The 19,144-nt window shown below is 39.8% G+C and overlaps 1 protein-coding gene across 12 annotated transcripts in view; it reads left to right on the plus strand.

Moving 5' to 3' along the window:
• The window catches only part of anks1b (ankyrin repeat and sterile alpha motif domain containing 1B), an 864,202-nt gene that overhangs the window by 445,524 nt on the left and 399,534 nt on the right, over positions 1 to 19,144 (plus strand). For all 12 annotated transcript variants that reach the window (XM_059987507.1, XM_059987513.1, XM_059987511.1 and 9 more), the window contains one exon: positions 14,397 to 14,516. In XM_059987507.1, coding sequence (XP_059843490.1) covers positions 14,397 to 14,516 — 120 coding nt within the window. The remainder of the gene's footprint in view (positions 1 to 14,396; positions 14,517 to 19,144) is intronic.

Here is a 19,144-nt window from a genome sequence, read left to right on the forward strand (position 1 = left end):
ATAGCAATTTATGAAGTAGTGGGATGGTAGAGATAAATGAAAACTTTCCACAAGTGTAGTATTTTTTTCCCCCTGCAATCTGAAAAGAACGCTCACCAGAAAGATATAATGGAATATTTATTTATTTAGTGATACAGCACGGTTACAGGCCCTTCCGGCCCAATAGCCTGCACTACTCCGTTACACTCACATAACCAATTAATCTACTAACCCGTATATCTTTGGAATGTGGGAGGAAGCCTACACGGTCATAGGGAGAGTGTACAAACTCCTACTGACAGCGGCATGAAGTGTATCCCAATTTCTGGCTCTGTAATTGTGTTATTCTAACTGCTACGCTACCGTGACACCCATTTGGAATAATTTGCTAAATAGGAACAATAATTTCCTTCCTGTTTTGCAACTTACTTGTGAAGACTTCCATCTGTTACAACAGTTGTAAGTATTTTATTTTTACAGTGCATTTAACAATGGATTTCTGATCAGTGATGACGTGATGGTGAGTTTGAAGAGTAAATATTAGCTGAAAGGCTAACAGCATCTTTGGCAATGTAAAACTTTTGGAGAGTAATGGAAAGAATTACCTATTAAGTGTTCAGTAGATGGATTTCCAAAATGCACATGATAAATGCCACATAAAAGGTTATTCCACAAATTGTGAAGAAGTGTGTTTGAGGGTAATTTATTGGTACAGATAGGTGGTTAACTAACAGAAAATTAAAATAATTGGGTCGGGTTTAGATTGGGATTGAGTTAATAGTGGGTGTAATGATCATGACAGAGTCATCTTGGGAATGGATAGATTAAATGAGTGGATAAGAATTTGTCAAATGGAATATCATGTAGGAAAAGGTAAGATTAACCATGTTGAATGAAGGAATGGAAAAATGAATTATTATTTAAAGTACTGAGACCACAAAGGGATCTAATACATGAAGCACAAGAAGGCTGCATGCAGGTACAGCAAATAATGAAGAAGGCTGATTGAAAGTTAACCTTGCTTCTCAATATTGATAGATTAGAATAAATTAGATTTACTTATTAATCACATGTGCAATGAAACATATAGTGAAATGCATTGCATTAACAATCAGCACACTGTAGATCTGCTGGGGGAAGCTGCAAGTGTAGATTATAGATGATAAAATGATAGATTATTACATACAAGATGAAATTAATGCAGAAAATAGTCAGTTTTTATATATAACTTAAAAGTTGATATAAATGAGTTGTGTAGGAAACCCTTCAGTTGTGAGGATCTGCAGAATTTAGAAAGGTCTCCATTTTCACCAGGTGACTAATGAACTTGAAGAGTAAACTGAGTTTCATTGCCAATCCCCTTATAGAATTGTCATGCTAATGGTTGTATGATGTTGACCCTGGAAAAGATGAAGGAAGAGTACTATAAATCAGGAGACAATTGAAGAGAGCATGGATTGTGCCTAGATGGTGACAGAAAAAAAAATCCCACGGGACTTCAGTAAATTCACTGAGGAATGTAGGAAAAAAATTGTTCATCCATTGAGTGGTTAGGGTGTGGAGTCAGTTACAAGAAGGAAGAACTAGCTTTGGCTGCTTTAGGGAAGATGGAAAAATAGATGAGGTTTAAAGGCTATGTTCTAGCTCTGTATGAAGAAGTCTCGGAACTTATTGTACAATGTAAACATTAGCAAAAAAACTATTTGTGTTGTAAATTTGGTGTAAAGGACAAGCTTATAGCTGTATATCATCTTCCATGGCTTCAAGATGTCACAAAGGCAATGTAGAAGTGCAGTTATTGCTGCTGTGTTGAAAAACATAAAAGCCTATCGAGACAGTAATTAAACAAAATCTTTATTTTTGATAGAGTTGAGAGACAAATAATGGGTGGAGTTGTGGACACTCCCTTTTTGTCTGTAAGTAGTTCATTGGATTACGACCACTTAGATGTTACCTCTAACTCTGGGAATGTAGATTCATGATTCCTTGAAGGTGGTGTCAAATGTAGATTGATTCAAAGATTCAAAATTCAAAGTACATTTATTATCAATGTATGCAGTGTACAACCCTGAGATTTGTCTTCCCACGTACAGACAAAGAAGAAAAGCATGGAACCTGTTCAAAGAAAAAACATCCGATCCCCTACACATTAAAAAAAGGAACAATTCATGCACACAGCAAGAGAAAAACAAAAACACAGAATGTAGAACACCAAAACCACACGAAACATGAAACAGTCCAGGCATATTCAGTTCACTCTTCTGCTGTGTTGTTAGTTACCTTCAGGCAGCAGAGCCTGTCCGCACTAATCAAAATCGCACAAAATGTCACCAAAAATGGGGCGACCAGATACCAGAAATACATCATAATGTGAACTATAGAGGGCAGTCCACAAATCACCTCAACTAAACCTAGCCTAAGACCCAGGACTCCAGCACCATCCTCTGGCAGCAATGAGCAAGAGGGAGATAGAGAGAGAGAGAGAGAGAGAGAGAGAGAGAGAGAGAGACCTTTCAAATGCAGACACCTTCCTTCAGGAGCAACGGAATAGAGCGATAGAGAGACCGGTCACTCGCAGGTAGATGGTGCTGAATACCAGTTTGCCTTGTCCTCGAGTTCACTCTTCCTCGATGCTTTAATCGGTGAGATCAGTGAGAAATGGAGTCAATCATTCCCTGCACCCCTTCTCTAAGCTTCTTGGCCTCCAGGCTGCACACTTCTCTCAGACCCTCAGCAAACCCTCTCAGAGACAGCAGAGCACCACATCACTCAATTGGCCCAAAAACACATCACCAAAATGTAGAGCACAGGCTCCAACAGTAGCAGATAGGGTCATAAAGAGAGTTTTTGGCACATTGGCTTTTATAAATCAGGAAATTGAATACTGTATATACCCCCTCCTAAGTCCTGTCCCACCTGGAGAATGATGCCTGCTACATCAGGATACTGTTTATTGACTTCAGTTCACTGAGCAAAATTATCTTTCCTCGGAAACATGTGTAAACTGCCCTCTGTATCTGGATCTTGGACTTCTGGACAGATATATCTCACAGTCCCTGTTGGCAGCAGCATCTGTAGCTCCATCACAATGAGCATTGGTGGCCACCCTAACCCCCAGGGCTCAGCCCACCACTAGCAAACCATTGTACTGCTAGATCCACCTCTAACCATGTCATTAAATTTGCTAATGATACAGCATTATTTGGCCTCATCAGTAACCATAATGAGTTTGACATACAGACAGGAGGTAGAGCAGGTTATGGTCTCTTTTTCTCATTAGCATCTAACTCCAGACTGAGTCAAGGCTAATCTTGGTTGTGTTAGATTTTAAGGTGAATTACCTTATAACCTTTGTAGATGAATATTAGCTGAATGTTAATGGAGCAAAGAGACAATCTATGACATTTAATTAAACATTAATAGGAATTGAGCTAATAGATTACAAGGTGAAATGGGCACAAAGTAGTTTTATTTTAGGAAGAGATCTCTCGCACAGAGCTAGTTATGTCTTGGTTAATTTTGTTTTCTGTTTTATAGATTGATTATTCCTGATAGATTTGGGTCCCTGTGAGCAGAAAATTTGTAATGAGTTTGACATTATGGCACAGATTCTGTGAATAATTTATTGGTTCCAACCAAACAAGCTAATTTGATTGGTTGTGACCAAGATTCCTCATGTGGTTTACCACATTCAATATTCAATATTGTGATGAGGAAGCCTTCCTGACAATATTTAAGTTAAAGGTAAACTATTATCATGTCTTGCTAGAATGTATAATTTATCCAGTAGATTGGATTGTGGTGTACAACAGTTTGTTTCTACACGTCTGGCCAGGTTAGCCTTGAGCTAAGGTTCTTATAAATTACCTTATCCTGAAGAAAATAACATATCTGTTCATGAAAGCAAAAGTTATGCTCAACCACTTAGAAAAAAAAGTTTGAAAACCTGGATTCCATATCTTCCCTCTAAGATATCATTGTTATTAAACCATGTTTTGTACACTTGTATTAAGCTTTATTACTAAAAACGCTCAGCTTCCAAGTAATTATGAGCATGCAACCAAAATTTTAGCAGGTTATATAGCAGGCAGGCATTTTCGAAAGTTAAAGTGGTAGCCATTTTAACAAGATTAAATAGCAGCGCCAAGTTCTAAAATGCATCTGGCAGATTTGATAACACTGATTGTTAGAAGTTGAAAGTGTGGTACTTTGCTAATTTAAATTTCAACTGCTTCCAAGCAAAATTTGGGGACTTTCCACATTTTTGAGTAAGCCAAATGTTAGACCATAAGACATAGGATACATTGGAGCAGAATTAGGCCATTTGGCTCATTGAGTCTGCTCCATCATTCTATCATGGTTGATTTATTAACCCTCTCAACCCTATTGACATTTGATATCTTTACTAATCAAGAACCTATCAACCTCCACTTTAAATATACCCAGTGACTTGGCCTCCACAACCATCTGTGGTAATGAAATCCCTCTGGCTAAAGAAATTCTTGCCCATCTCTGTCTCTCTGTCTGAGGCTGTATCCTCTGGTTCTAAACACACTATAGGAAACACCCTTTAGGCCTTTCAGTACTCCATTCTGTTCTCCATGTTTTATATTTTCCACGTCTTGCTTCATTATACTAATCAATATATTCAATGCAGGTCTAAATTAATTAGCCAAGTCAAAAAACATGAATTTAATTGTATAACTTTGTAATTGGTTACCACGCAGCTGGAAGCTGTTTCTTAATATAACATTAACATTATGAACAGGTCCTTTAAATTATTTTTACAGGGAAAGAAGTTTTGATTATTAAAAATGTTAGATAGTGATAAACTATTGATAACTTCTAATGTATGTTCCTGTAAACTTAAGGAGAAAAGGGACATTTCATTTAATTATATGTATGATCAAACTGGGGCAAGATTGACAATATCAGAGCAGAGAGGATTTAATATGTACCTGTCACTGAGTTGAACAAGGTATAATAAGGGAAGTGTTATCCCACAAGATCAGCCACACGGGAAAAGGCAGAAGTTGAAAGTTAATTATGATTAAATAGTAAAACAAAGAAAAATGAAGTTACAACAAAAAAAGTGGAGATAATGGAGTCACAAGAGGAATTTCAAATGGGATTTTTATACAAAGGTGAAGCTTGTATCTCCTGGGTCTCATTTGCATCCTGCTATTTAAATCTCCATCTGAATTAGCTAGAAAATAACAGCTCTTTGTTTAAGGGAAACAGAGGCTTGGAGATCCAGGATGCTATCGACCGGCACAGAAGAAAAGCCCAGTACCAGGAAGTCTGATTGCATGGTAGGACTTTGGGTATCAGTCTCATGGGAGGTGTTTGAGGAACACATCTACTTTGTGAGTTGTCGAGTCCCACTCAAAGTGAGAGTATGCTATCATATTACTAACTTGTGCCCTGCCAATAGTGGATAGGCTTTGAGTAGCCTGAAAGGGAGTCACCTGTTGCAGAGTAAGCGCTGGTCCATCCAAATTGTGTGTGTTTTAGTGAGGGGATTCAATGATGTACTAAACACAAGAGATTCTGAAGATTCTGGATATCCAGAGCAACACACAAAATGCTGGAAGAACTCAACAAATCATGCAGCATTTATGGTAAAGAGTGAACAATCAGCGTTTCAGGTCAAGACCCTTTTTCAGGACTGATGTGTTTTTTCAGGCATCAAAAAGTTTCTAGGTCTAGATCTCTAGCTGCCATGTTCTTTGTGCTAAATATGGCTTCATACAGTGGCGAATTCTTTCACTGGCTTTAGTTTTACCAGGGTTCATTGATGTTAGATGATCAAAAGATATATTGATGTCAGGGACAGTCATTTTCAGCCCAGCAATGGAAATCCCTGTTGTTCACTTCTCCCATTGGATCCTATTACAATTTACCATTGGAACTGTTCATCATGCTCACATCAATGTGAATTTCTTCTTATGTAAGGTAGCCTGTGGTCTGGCAGTGATGTGAGTGAACTCAATAACTGTGTGAAAGTGCTCTGCTCCGTTCCCGTGACGTTTCTGGACTTGCTACTTTCTATTGCACTGAGCCGCATTACAAGCTCAAAGAGCAGCATTTAAATAGGAACTGAACATGCAGGTATTGAATGGATATAGACCACGTGTAGGCAGATGGGATTAGTTTAAATTGGCATCATGGTTGATTCAGACATGGTGGACTAAAGACCCTAGTCCTGTGCTTTGTTGTTCTTTGTTTTATATGGATAAGGGGCAGCCCACTCTCTGATGGTCTTCAACTTGAGTATCTGCGCACTGAATTCAGATGCCTCAGAGTCAGGTTTCAGGTCAACTATCACCAGCATATATCTTGAAATTTGTTAACTTTGTGGCAGCAGTACTATGCAATACATGAAAATGTAGAAAAAGAACTGTTAATTACAAGAAATATATATATGCATTTCATATAGTTAAATAAGTAGTGCAAAAACAGAAATAAAACAATAGTGAGGTAGCATTCATGGGTTTAATGTCCATTTAGAAATCAGATGCCCAAGGGAAAGAAGCTGTTCCTGAATCATTGATTGTGTGTCTTCAGGCTTCTGTACCTCCTTCCTGATGGTAACAATCAGAATAGGCTTATCATGGGTGATGGGGGACCTTAATGCTGGGCACCACCTTTTTGAGGCACCGCTCCTTGAAGGTGTCTTGGATACTACAGAGGCTAGTGCCCATGATAGAGTTGACTAATTTTACAACACTGACCTTCCATTTTCCCCCTGGACTTTGTACCCTGTGCACTGACAGTTTCAGTTGGTACGCAGGAGAGAAACTGGAAGGTCTGGAATTACCTGTTTACCTGAATGGCAGACCACAGTACGTGTGTCAGACAGAGTGGTCAGCAGCACTGGGACTCCACAGGGGACTGTCCTGTCTCCCTTTCTCTTCATCATCTACACCTCGGACTTCAACTACTGCACAGAATCTTGCCATCTTCAGAAGTTTTCTGATGACTCTGCCATAGTTGGATGCATCAGCAAAGGAGATGAGGCTGAGTACAGGGCTACGGTGGGAAACTTTGTCACAGGGTGTGAGCAGAATCATCTGCAGCTTAATGTGAAAAAGACTAAGGAGCTGGTGGTGGACCTGAGGAGGGCTAAGGCACCGGTGACCCCTGTTTCCATCCAAGGGGTCAGTGTGGACATGATGGAGGATTACAAATACCTGGGGATAAGAATTCACAATAAACTGGACTGGTCAAAGAACACTGAGGCTGTCTACAAGAAGGGTCAGAGTCGTCTCTACTTCCTGAGGAGACTGAGGTCCTTTAACATCTGCTGGACGATGCTGAGGATGTTCTACGAGTCTGTAGTGGCCAGTGCTATCATGTTTGCTGTTGTGTGCTGGGGCAGCAGGCTGAGGGTAGTAGACACCAACAGAATCAACAAACTCATTCATAAGGCCAGTGATGTTGTTGGGGTGGAACTGGACTCTCGTACGGTGGTGTCTGAAAAGAGGATGCTGTCCAAGTTGCATGCCATCTTGGACAATGTCTCCCATCCACTCCATAATGTACTGGTTAGGCACAGGAGTACATTCAGCCAGAAACTCATTCCACCGAGATGCAACACTGAGCGCCATAGGAAGTCATTCCTGTCTGTGGCCATCAAACTTTACAACTCCCTCGGAGTGTCAGACACCCTGAGCCAATAGGCTGGTCCTGGACTTATTTCTGCTTGGCATAATTTACTTATTATTTAATTATTTATGGTTTTATATTGCTGTATTTCTACACTATTCTTGGTTGGTGCCACTGTAATGAAACCCAATTTCCCTCGGGATCAATAAAGTAGTCTGTCTGTCTGTCTGTCTGTCTCTATATCCGACCTATCAGCTTTTTCCCAACTCTGCCTACTGTACAGTCAGCAATGCCAACCATTTGAATGGGCATCACTGTGCTTCATTAGTAAAGCTCAGGTTAATGGTTTTCACACTAATCCATGCTTTTAATCAATTTGTAGCAGTTTAATGAAGTTATTTTTACATTTTAATTATTTATGTCCATTTAAACTGCTGTGGGTCAGTACAGTGTACAGTAGGCAGTGCAATTGTCTGAGCAACCCAAGTTCATTTCTGATCCCCAGTGTTCTGTGAAGTGTTTGCACATTTTTCATGTGACTAACAGAGTCTCAGGTTCAATCAAGAGAGGACTGTGGGCTGGGCTCAGATTCTACAGCCTGAGGCTCAGTCACCAAACTTTTTAAGGGAAGGTCCTGGAGTGGAGGCCTCTAGTACAGGGGACTGTGGTGACTGTGAAAAGGACTGTGCAGCATGGGGAATATGCAGGAGATGAATGCAATGTTTAGCATAGGCCAAGCATAATCCAGCCATTTTCATCACCTGCTGCTCATTCCAATGATCAACTGTGCTTTTACCTTCTTGATAATCTCTGTAGGCTTTGTCCTTGCTCCATTGCCTCTATCCCATCCTTCATATACAGTTTGAATACACTCACAGACTGTAAATCAAGACACACTCTAAACTAGGTGCTCCCAAACTTTTTTATGCCATGGACTCCTTTCATTAACCAAGGGACATGTGGACCCCAGGATGGGAACTCCTGCTCTAAGCTGTTGTGCTTCCGTCTTCATTCTTTCAGCACTCTCAAGACAATTGCTTCTCACAAATGTGTATTTAAAATACTCAAAGGACACTGAAAAATGGGAAACCAAGACAAAAATTGGAACAGGTAGCTAATAAGAAAAATAACAATTTTCTTGCTCCTTCAAGCAGCACTTGCACTTCTAATATTTTAAGCATCTGAATCTAAAGTTATCCTTAGTAAAAATCTTGAGATGTATTTGTTACCTTTACAAAAAAATTCAATACTTGGCTGGTTTACTGAGGCAACCGGAGGAATGAGGTATATGCCATCTAATGCACATGGCTCCATAATTCAGATCAAAAGGCCCATGACCATCCAAGGCTTTAGGGAGATTCCAATGACTTGATGTAAATATTAATGAAATAAAATTAAATGCATTCAAATCAATTCAAGGTGTACAATTTCCCATATTTATCTGATGTTGCATGTCTGATAAAGCAGCATCACCTGCCATCCATATATTTTTTGAGCGTAGATTTGCGTTGAGCTTATATAGTGCTGGACAACTGTGATGAGTGAAAATGAGTAAAAAAGGTGACACGGCTCTTTAACAAGTCAAGTGGAAGAATACACAGAGACATGCAAAATCAAGTACAAGTTTTTTGGGGGAAAGTTGTTTGTGAGAAAAACAGTGATATTCATTGAGAACCAAGAAAGATCAAAATACTTATTTTTTCCATACCTTCAGCTCAAATTAACTTCTGACTGAATGAAATAACACATTTTTAGATTTGTATTTCAGAATCAGAGAGATGGTTTACTAATAATCGTCATGTAACACAACTAATCTTCATTGTGTACTGTGTCTGCGAGGATGAGTCCGGTGGCACCATAGAAGTCCATAGCGGGGGTATTCCCTTCTTCCACCTGTGTGGGATGACGAGTCTATCGGGACCCTGAGGACTTGTGGAAACTGTGTGATGGTTTCTTTCGAACTTATAGTCTTTTAACATCTTTGAACTATTTTTACTGTACCCATGGTCTGCTTTTTAAAAAATCAATTATGGTATTGTTTGCACTGTTGTAACTGTATGTTGTAACTGTCTGGTTTTGTGTAGGTCTTGTAGCTTTCGTTTTTGGTTTGTTGGGTGGTAGAGTTGGTCTCCTGACTTGGTGTGTCTGGGTAGTCTTGTTTTGTCTGGTGGATTTGGAGCTCCTTTCTAGGGAACGCGCTAAGATGGTAGCGCGATATTAATATGCAGCAGCCTCTCTGGACTCTGGATTTGGGGATTGCCAAATGTTATGTGGATTTTCTGGTGTAGTCTGTTTTGTCATGTGCTTTTATGATATCATTCTGGAGGAATGTTGTCTCATTTTTTAACTGCATTGCAGTTGTGGTTTCTAAATGACAATAAACTGAAATTTAATTCAATAATAATTAATTTACTCCCAAATGTCTATTTTGTACAATAGTATGGCAACTTCATGTTATTGCATGTAATTCAAGGTTCTAATCTGTGCACCCTTTCAAGAAGCAGGATCATTTGGATTACAATATTTGCACTTGCTGTGCACTATATAAGCAGTCTCCCAGAAAGTTTTTTAGGCTGTTAGTGACATTGGTTCCAGCATTACAAAGGAACAGACATGAGATTCTGTGGAAATGAAAGAGGCATTTGGATGGTATGTTGCCTCCCAGGATCCAGAGTAAAAGATGTCTCAGGTCAGGTCCATAGTATTGTGGAGGGGCAGGGTGAGCAGTGGGAAGTTATGGCATGCATTGGTAGGAAAAGGGAGGAGGTCCAGAAGAGAGAATATAGGGAGGTAGGTAGAAAGCTGAAAAGCAGGATCTCCAGGATGATCATCTCTGGATTGCTGCTGTGACACACACCAATGAGGGTAAGAAAAGGGTGAATTGGCAAATGTACGTGTGCCTGAGGAACTGAAGCAGGAGGCAGGGTTACACCTGAACCCGAGGAAGAGCCAGTGTTCTTTGGGCAGGTTAGCTAGAGCTGTTGGGAGGATTAAAACTAATTTGGCAGGGGGAAGGGATCTGGAGTGGTAGGGCTGGGAATGGGAGCAGCTGGTGTACCAGCAGATGCAGTGTGAGCAAATTTGCAGTCAGTAAAATGAGTTGAGATGTAACATGGGGGCACAATCAAGAGTGTGATGAATACAGGACTGAAGAGGTTATATTTGAATGCACACAGTGCATGGAATAAGATAGATAATCTTGCAGAACAATTAGAGATGGACAGTTATGACTTCATAGGTATCATTGAATCGTGGCTGAAAGAAGATCGTAGGTAGGAGCTTCACATCCAAGGATACACATTGTATTGAAAGGACAGGCAGATAGTCAAAGTGGGTGGGGTGTCTCGGTTGGTAAAAGTTGAAAATAGAAGGAGGTGACATAGGATTGGAAGATATAGAATCCTTATGGGTAGAATTAAGAAACTGCAAGAGTAAAAATACCCTGATGGGAGTTATATGCTGGCCTCCAAATAGTGGCCAAGATGTGGGATATGAATTACAACAGGAGACAGAAAAGGCATGTAAAATGGAAAATATTAATATATCCTTTGGGGATTTCAATATGCAAGTAGATGCAGGTTGGTGCAGAATCCCAAGAGAGGAAATCTGTAGAATGCCTGTGAGAATCTTTTTAGAGCAACTTGTAGTTGAACCCACTAGGGTAAAGGCAATTCTGGAGAAGGTGTTGTGTAATAAACTAGATGTGATTAAGGAGCTTAAGGTAAAGGAATGTTTAGGAGACAGTGATCATAATATGTTAGAATTTGCCCTGCAGTTTCTGAGGGAAAAGCTAAAGTCAAATGTATCAGTATTATATTGGAGTAAGGAAAATTACAGAGGCATAAGAGAGGAACTGGCCATCATTGATTGAGACACTAGCAGAGGTGATGGCAGAACAGCAGTAACTGGGGTTTCTGGCAGCAATTCAGAAGGTGTAGGATAGATACATCCCAAAAATGAAGAAGTATTCTAAAGGGAGAATGGGGAACTGTGGCTAACAAGGGAAGTCAAAGATTACATAAAAGCAAAGAGAGGGCACATAATAGAGCAAAACATAGTGGGAAGTTAGAGGATTGAGGTTGAGAGGGTTAACAAACTAACCATGATGGGTCGAATGCCCTAACTCTGCTCCTTTGTCTTATGGTCTTATTACTTGTAATGCACAATGAAGCCTGCTCTTCAAAATATGGCCTTGCTTTCATGAGAAAAATTTTTAGACACTTGAAATTTTAGTTTCTAATTAGACTTGTGACATAAGCTATTCAAGGTATTTTGATTTATTATTGTCAGATGTACCAATGTACAGTAGAAAACTGGTCTTGCATACCACCAGTTTCCACGGCAAGATTTTCTCTGTTAATTCATGACAGTAGTAAGGTGCTTCAAGATAGAGTACAGAGAAAGTGCATTGCAGGTAGAGATAAAGCATTTGAAGCAGTTATCAGGAAAAATAGCCACCTGGAGGCCAGTTAATGCACTTATTGAAGGATTCTAAAGTCACAGATAGGCAGACCAATTGTAATTTGCAAGTGAAGTTATGCAAACACGTGTCATCAGAGATGGGGTGAGTGGAGGCATAGTTATTGGATATATGAAGAGGGCAAGGTTTATGGTTTCGCCAATGTAGATATTTGGTTCATGTATGGTTTTTGTCAGAACACGTGCTCATTAAGTGTAATCCATGTCTTTAAATTGAAGTGTTTGATTATTCTATTCATCCATGTATTCTGTAATTATACAGAATCATTCTGTTGAGTTCCTTGGCAAATATAAGAACTGAGAGTGGAATTAGAGTTTGTATGTCTTCAAACATGAAATCTGAGTTGATCTTAGGAATTTGACTGATTTAGAGAAAATGGCTTCTTTGTAAATTCAACCAGCATTGCAATGATAAAAATAATCAGAACTAATTTCAAAATGTAATTGTATTTTAGTTAGGGGGAACACATTAATTAAAGTATGAATGTGCATGTGTTTGAAAGCCATCAGCAATTAAAATGTATGTTGTGTATGCTAAGCTTCATTTAAGTAAATGTCTTTTATTTTTGATTATATTTTAAACCTCCATAAAGTATGTGTTGTTTGAACATAAGCATACAGAGCAGAGTCCTGCTCCACCGGTCATCTCACTGGAGGAATTCCCATTTCCTTCTGGAATGCTTCCCTTGGCAAAGATTCATATTCTTCATAAAATTTAATCATTTCAGAATTAAGCTTAATGTTATACCTGTTGTCAAATGATTGCCAGAGTATTGACAAATCAAGGTGTAGCCAAAGTACAAGTAGAGCCACCTTTGCCAGCAATACCATATCATATATTACCCATTTAGATGTTAACAAGTTTGTGATTGAGATAGTTGATGCATCATATTGTAAAGGACTTGTAACATCTAATATTTTAGTTTTTTATTTACATCAGATTTCTACACCAAGTGGCCACTTTATTAGGTATGCCTGAACACCTGCTCATGAATGCAAGTATCAAATCATCCGGTCATGTGGTGGCGACTCAGTGCATAGGTACATGCAAACATGATCAAGAGGATCAGTTGTTGTTCAGACCAAACATCATAATGGGGCATAAATGTTAGCTAAGTGACTTTTAACTGGAATGATTGCTGGTGCAGGTCGGGTGGTTCAAGTATCTCAGAAACTGATTTCCATGCACAACAATCTCAAAAAAATTTACAGAGAATGGTGTGAAAAACAATTAAGTATCCAGTGAGCAACATTTCTGTGGGTGAAAATGCCTTGTTAATGAGAGAGGTTAGAGGACTGTGGACCAGCTGACTGGAAGGCAACAGTAATTCAAAAAACCAATGCACAACACTTCGAACTTTGAAGTGGATGGGTTACAGCCGCAGAAGGCCACCAACTCATTGACCATTTATTAGTTACAGGTGGTGTCTAATAAAGTGGCCACTGAGTTTAACTTCTCCCTTACTCTAGTTTCAGATGAATTATTAACTCTTTTGCACACTCTGTCTTTTTGATCCTTCACTTTATACAAAAGCAGACCTTTCATAATCGGAGAAGCTCCTTTGAATTCCAATTGTCATTGCAAATGTCAGGCACAGCAAACAACAAGCTTCCACAAAAAGAATTGTAATAATCACCATTTAAGCGTTTTAATAATCTTGTCGATCAAGGGGGTTCATGCCAATTGGCATACCGCGCATAACTTCGCTGCGCTTTCAAGAAAGATTGCAATAAATCAAGATGATCTTAATTTACCATTCTACCTTGGGCAATGCAGCACTCAGTACTACAGTGGAGCGTAATAATGATTTTGTGCAGAAGTCTTTGAAACCACCAGAGGGGATATACATTCCTTATATATTTGATGGTTGCTTGGTCATTTGTTTTCTGTATTTAAATAAAATACAAGATCAAAGTTACTTAAAATAGTCATTACTCACCTAAATGGAGGAATAACTGTGGAAAGATCCTTCCCATGAATAAGGAGCATGATTTATAGAAAGTGAGGTATGACAAAAATGCACAATCTTTGTTGATGCAGTTATAAGATACCAGAATGGCCACGTTCCACATTAAGGGCAGATTTTCTATAAAAGTATAAAAAAAAGAGAAGCCTGGAGATTCCAAAACTACCAGGAAGTTAAAGTTTATGCTAAGATATGAAATAGATGTAAGTGTCAAGGCAATAAGACTATTCTAATATTCTGGCTAGATCACCTGCATTCTTCCTCGTTCCTCCTTTAGTGCTTCAAAAAAAAGATAAAACTTTTTCAGCTAAAGGTAAACATAATAGCAGGTTGTCATGTCTATTGCTGTTTTCAAATCTACAGATTATATCGTGCAGAAGATGAATCTAAAGGGAGCAGAAGAACCAGGAAAGCAGTGTCCAGTTCCCACTCCTCAATCTTCCATTTCATCACCAGCAGCCTCGCCTTCCCTTATTGGCAGAGGTAAGGGAATATGGCCAGCCTCCTATATGCAGGCAAAGGTTATGTTACTGTAGTACTGAATACATTGCATTCTAATGTACAGATCTCAAGTGTCCATTGTTTAACATTGTACACAAGCTCATTGTGTGATGGTGGTAGAATTCTGTAGAGTGATGTCCAGCTTTAGGACCTACGATATGACATCTGATGTGGTCATATCAATGTTGGCCATGTGCTCTAACAAAGTTTTGTTCAGGAGAGGGTGGGAGTCTTTGATTGCGAATTAAATTGGCAAGTGTTGCCACCGTGGGATTTAGAACGTCATTATTTTCCATTTTAATGATCTTTTGACTGTTTCTGCACCTCAGCAGAGTTTCCCAGACCCAGGAAATGAGGCAGGTTAACAGAAGTAGGAGATATATCAGAGCATTACTCTTAGACTGCGGATCAGGATATTTTTCTACTCTAAATTATGCAATAGGAGTAAATTGATATTGACAGTTCTGTTTATTGCCAGATTCATTACAATCAAACACTGATATTTTCGTTCATTTGCACATCATTTATTCCTTTCTATTCCTGAAGCTATTTTTAACCAGAATATTGTTGGAGGCACAAGAGACTGCAGATGCTGCAATCTGGAACCAAAACACAAACGTCAATTCCCTGCAGGGGCTCTCTGTAATATTTCAGCCCTCCCCCTTTATCTGACACAGCAGTTTTTTTGTTTTACTTTATAGTTGTTCTCTAGCATTGTGCTTATTTCTAGTCAGCATTTATTATCCATTCTTGATACCTGGGAACTGAATGCTTACTAAGCTATTTCATTCAACAGTCAACTATATTGCTGTAGTTATACAGTTAGGACAGATTATGAAAAAACAGTAGAATACTGTATCCTTTCCTGTAGAAAACCCAAAGGCATTGGAGGGGGTAGGTTCAAGGGGGAAGTGAGAGGTAAGTTCTTTCCTCAGAGAGTCATGGATGCCTGGAATGCGTTGCTCGGTATAGTGGTAGAGACAACTGAATAAGAGGCTTTTCGTCATCGTGGCTATTCCTTGAGGTCGAGGATGATGGTCTTTGTCCCATTGATGTATCACAGAGCGAAGACGCCTGTGCGTGTATTTGTTTAATGTGTACTTGATGTTGCACTCCCAAGAAACACACGGTACTTTACAAATCAACCAACTGATTCCAATGGCATGGAAACCATGATGATTGGAGCTGATGGATTTGTTGCAGCCTTCATCCGCCTTCACAGCTTTTGAGTTCCAAGTAACTTTGTCCGCCTGTTCCACAGTTGAGGTCTTGGTTGGATTGTTCTTTGTCAGGGACCTTACCCTTGACCTTATCGCCATGGGTGACCCTACCAGGAGCACAGCTCCAGACAGCATCGCTCTCGGGATCTCAGGACCACACAAGCTTCTCCACCACGACAAGGTGACAATCCACGGAGAGGCTATTAAGAGATGTTTGGATAGGCACATGGATGTGAGGGATATGGACATGGTATAGGCAGGAGGGATTAGTGTTTGGGTGTCTTTGATTTGCTTCTTAGCTGGTTTAGCACAACATTGTGGGCCCAATAGCCAGTTCCTGTACTGTACTGTACTGTGTTCTGTATTCTGCATTCCACACGTATGTGCAGAACAGTAGGATGACTGGAGTGAAGGTAGGACTAATCAGGGACAAAAGAGGAAACAAGAAGGTATGTGAGGTCCTTAATTGATTCTTTTCTTCAGTATTCACCAGTGACAGGGACCTTCACAGTTGTGAGGGCACTGTAGAACAGACTGATTTGCTAGAACATGTCAACGTTAAGAAAAGCATGTTCTGGAACTTTTGGAAAAATGGTTGGATAGATGAGAACCCAGGACCGAATGGGATATACCTCAGGTTACTACAGCATGCAAAGGAAGAGATTGCTGTGCCTTTGGCGATGATCTTCGATTTCTCACTGGCCACAGGATTGGTACCAGATGATTTAAAGGTGCAAATGTTATTCCTTTGTTCAAGAAAGGGAACAGGGGTAACCCTGAGATATACAGACCAGTGAGTCTTACTTCAGTGGCGAGTGTGAACAAGTTATTTGATAACATTTTTAGAGACAGGATTTATGAGCATTTGGAGATGCATAGTCTGATTAGCAATAGCATGGCTTTCTGAGGGGCAGGCTTCTGAACCAGCATAGATAAATTCATTCACCTCAACACTGAACTGATTCCACAACCTATGGACTCACTTTCAAGGAGCCGACAATTCATGTCCTTAGTATTAATTAATTAATTGATTGATTGATTATTTATTTGTGCAGTTTGTCTTCTTTTGAATATTGGTTGTGAGTCTTTGTGTGTAGATTTTCATTGATTCTGTTGTACTGTGGATGGTGCAAGAAAATGAATCTCAAGATGGAATATGGTATATGGTGTGTGAGTGTGTGTGTGCATATACATACACACACACACACACACACACACTCACACACACACACTCTTTGATAATAAATTTACTATGAACTTTGTGATCATGCCTCCTGGCCTGATTGAATTCTTTGAGGATTTGACAAAGCAGATCGGTGAAGGTAGAGCAGTGGATATGTGTATATGGATTTTAATCAGATGTTTGATAAGGTTCCCCCGGTAGGCTCATTCGAAAGTTAGGAGGAATGGAATCCAGGGAAAGCTGGCTGTGTGGGTCCAGGTTCAGCTTGCCCATAGAAGGCAGAGGGTGGTTGTAGATGGAATGTATTCTGCCTGGAGTTCAGTGACGTAATCTCCCACAGGGATCTCTTCTGGGGCTCTTTGTGATTTTTATGAGGAAATGGAAGAGTGGGTTAGTAAGTTTGCAGATGACACAAAGGTTGGTTGAGCTGTGGATATTGTAGAAGCTTGCTGTAGGTTACACCAGGACATTGACAGGGTGCAGAGCTGGGCTGGGAAGTGGCAGACCAAGTTCAAACTGGGGAAGTGTGAATTGATTCACTTTGGATGGAAGGATGAGAACTGACTTGATAGAGGTGTACAAGATGATAAGAAGCATTCTTTCAGTGGATAGCCAAAGACAGCTTCTCAGGGCAAAAATAGCTAATATCAGGGAGCATAATTTTAAGTGGTTTGGAGGAAGGTATAGGGAGGATGTTAGTGATAAATATTTTACACAGAGAGTGGTGAATGCATGTAATACCATTCCAGGAGTGGTGGTAGAGGCAAATACATTAGGGATATTTGAGAAAATCTGAGATTGCATGCGGATGAGATCTGTGTAGGCCGGAAGATGTGGATTGATATTAGAGTAGGTTAAAAGGTTGGCACAAAATTGTGGGCTGAAGAACCTGTACTATCCTATGATGTCCAATGTTCTATGTTTAGATGTTTTCTTGGTCACTATTATTGATATTACTGTTTTATTCCAGATAATTATGTAAATTTAAATTCACATCATCAAATCCCAATGGTGGAATTTGAACTCATGCCTCCAAGTTAATATTGCAGAATTAGATTTATACACCATTCCTTCATTATGCACAAATAAACATGTTCAACTTCTTCTCTCATTTATGAAAGTGGTGTAATTGGCATGACCTACATTTATTCCTCATTCCCAATTGCTTATCAAAAGAGCAAATCGCCTTCAGGTACAGTTACAGCCTGCTGGATAAAGATGCTCTTGTAATGCTGTTTTAATGCGGGGTGAAAGGTATTTACTCAAAGTTCAAAATAAATTGATTATCAAAGTAGATATATGTCACCATATTTCCAACCCCAGGATTCATTTTAGACAATAGACAATAGACAATAGGTGCAGAAGTAGACCACTCGGCCCTTCGAGCCTGCACCGCCATTTTGAGATCATGGCTGATCAATTACTATCAATACCCTGTTCCTGCCTTGTTCCCATATCCCTTGATTCCCCTATCCATAAGATACCTATCTAGCTCCTTCTTGAAAGCATCCAGAGAATTGGCCTCCACTACCTTCCGAGGCAGTGCATTCCAGACCCCCACAACTCTCTGGGAGAAGAAGTTTTTCCTTAACTCTGTCCTAAATGACCTACCCCTTATTCTCAAACCATGCCCTCTGGTACTGGACTCTTCCAGCATCTGGAACATATTTCCTGCCTCTATCTTGTCCAATCCCTTAATAATCTTATATGTTTCAATCAGATCCCCTCTCAATCTCCTTAATTCCAGCGTGTACAAGCCCAGTCTCTCTAACCTCTCTGCGTAAGACAGTCCAGACATCCCAGGAATTAACCTCCTGAATCTACGCTGCACTTCCTCTACAGCCAGGATGTCCTTCCTTAACCCTGGAGACCAAAACTGTACACAGTACTCCAGGTGTGGTCTCACCAGGGCTCTGTACAAATGCAAGAGGATTTCCTTGCTCTTGTACTCAATTCCCTTTGTAATAAAGGCCAACATTCCATTAGCCTTCTTCACTGCCTGCTGCACCTGCTCATTCACCTTCAGTGACTGATGAACAAGGACTCCGAGATCTCTTTGTATTTCTCCCTTACCCAACTCTACACTGTTCAGATAATAATCTGCCTTCCTGTTCTTACTCCCAAAGTGGATAACCTCACACTTATTCACATTAAACGCCATCTGCCAAGTATCTGCCCACTCACCCAGCCTATCCAAGTCACCCTGA

The sequence above is a fragment of the Hypanus sabinus genome, chromosome 13 (assembly GCF_030144855.1).
Source record: "Hypanus sabinus isolate sHypSab1 chromosome 13, sHypSab1.hap1, whole genome shotgun sequence".
NCBI lineage: Eukaryota > Metazoa > Chordata > Chondrichthyes > Myliobatiformes > Dasyatidae > Hypanus > Hypanus sabinus.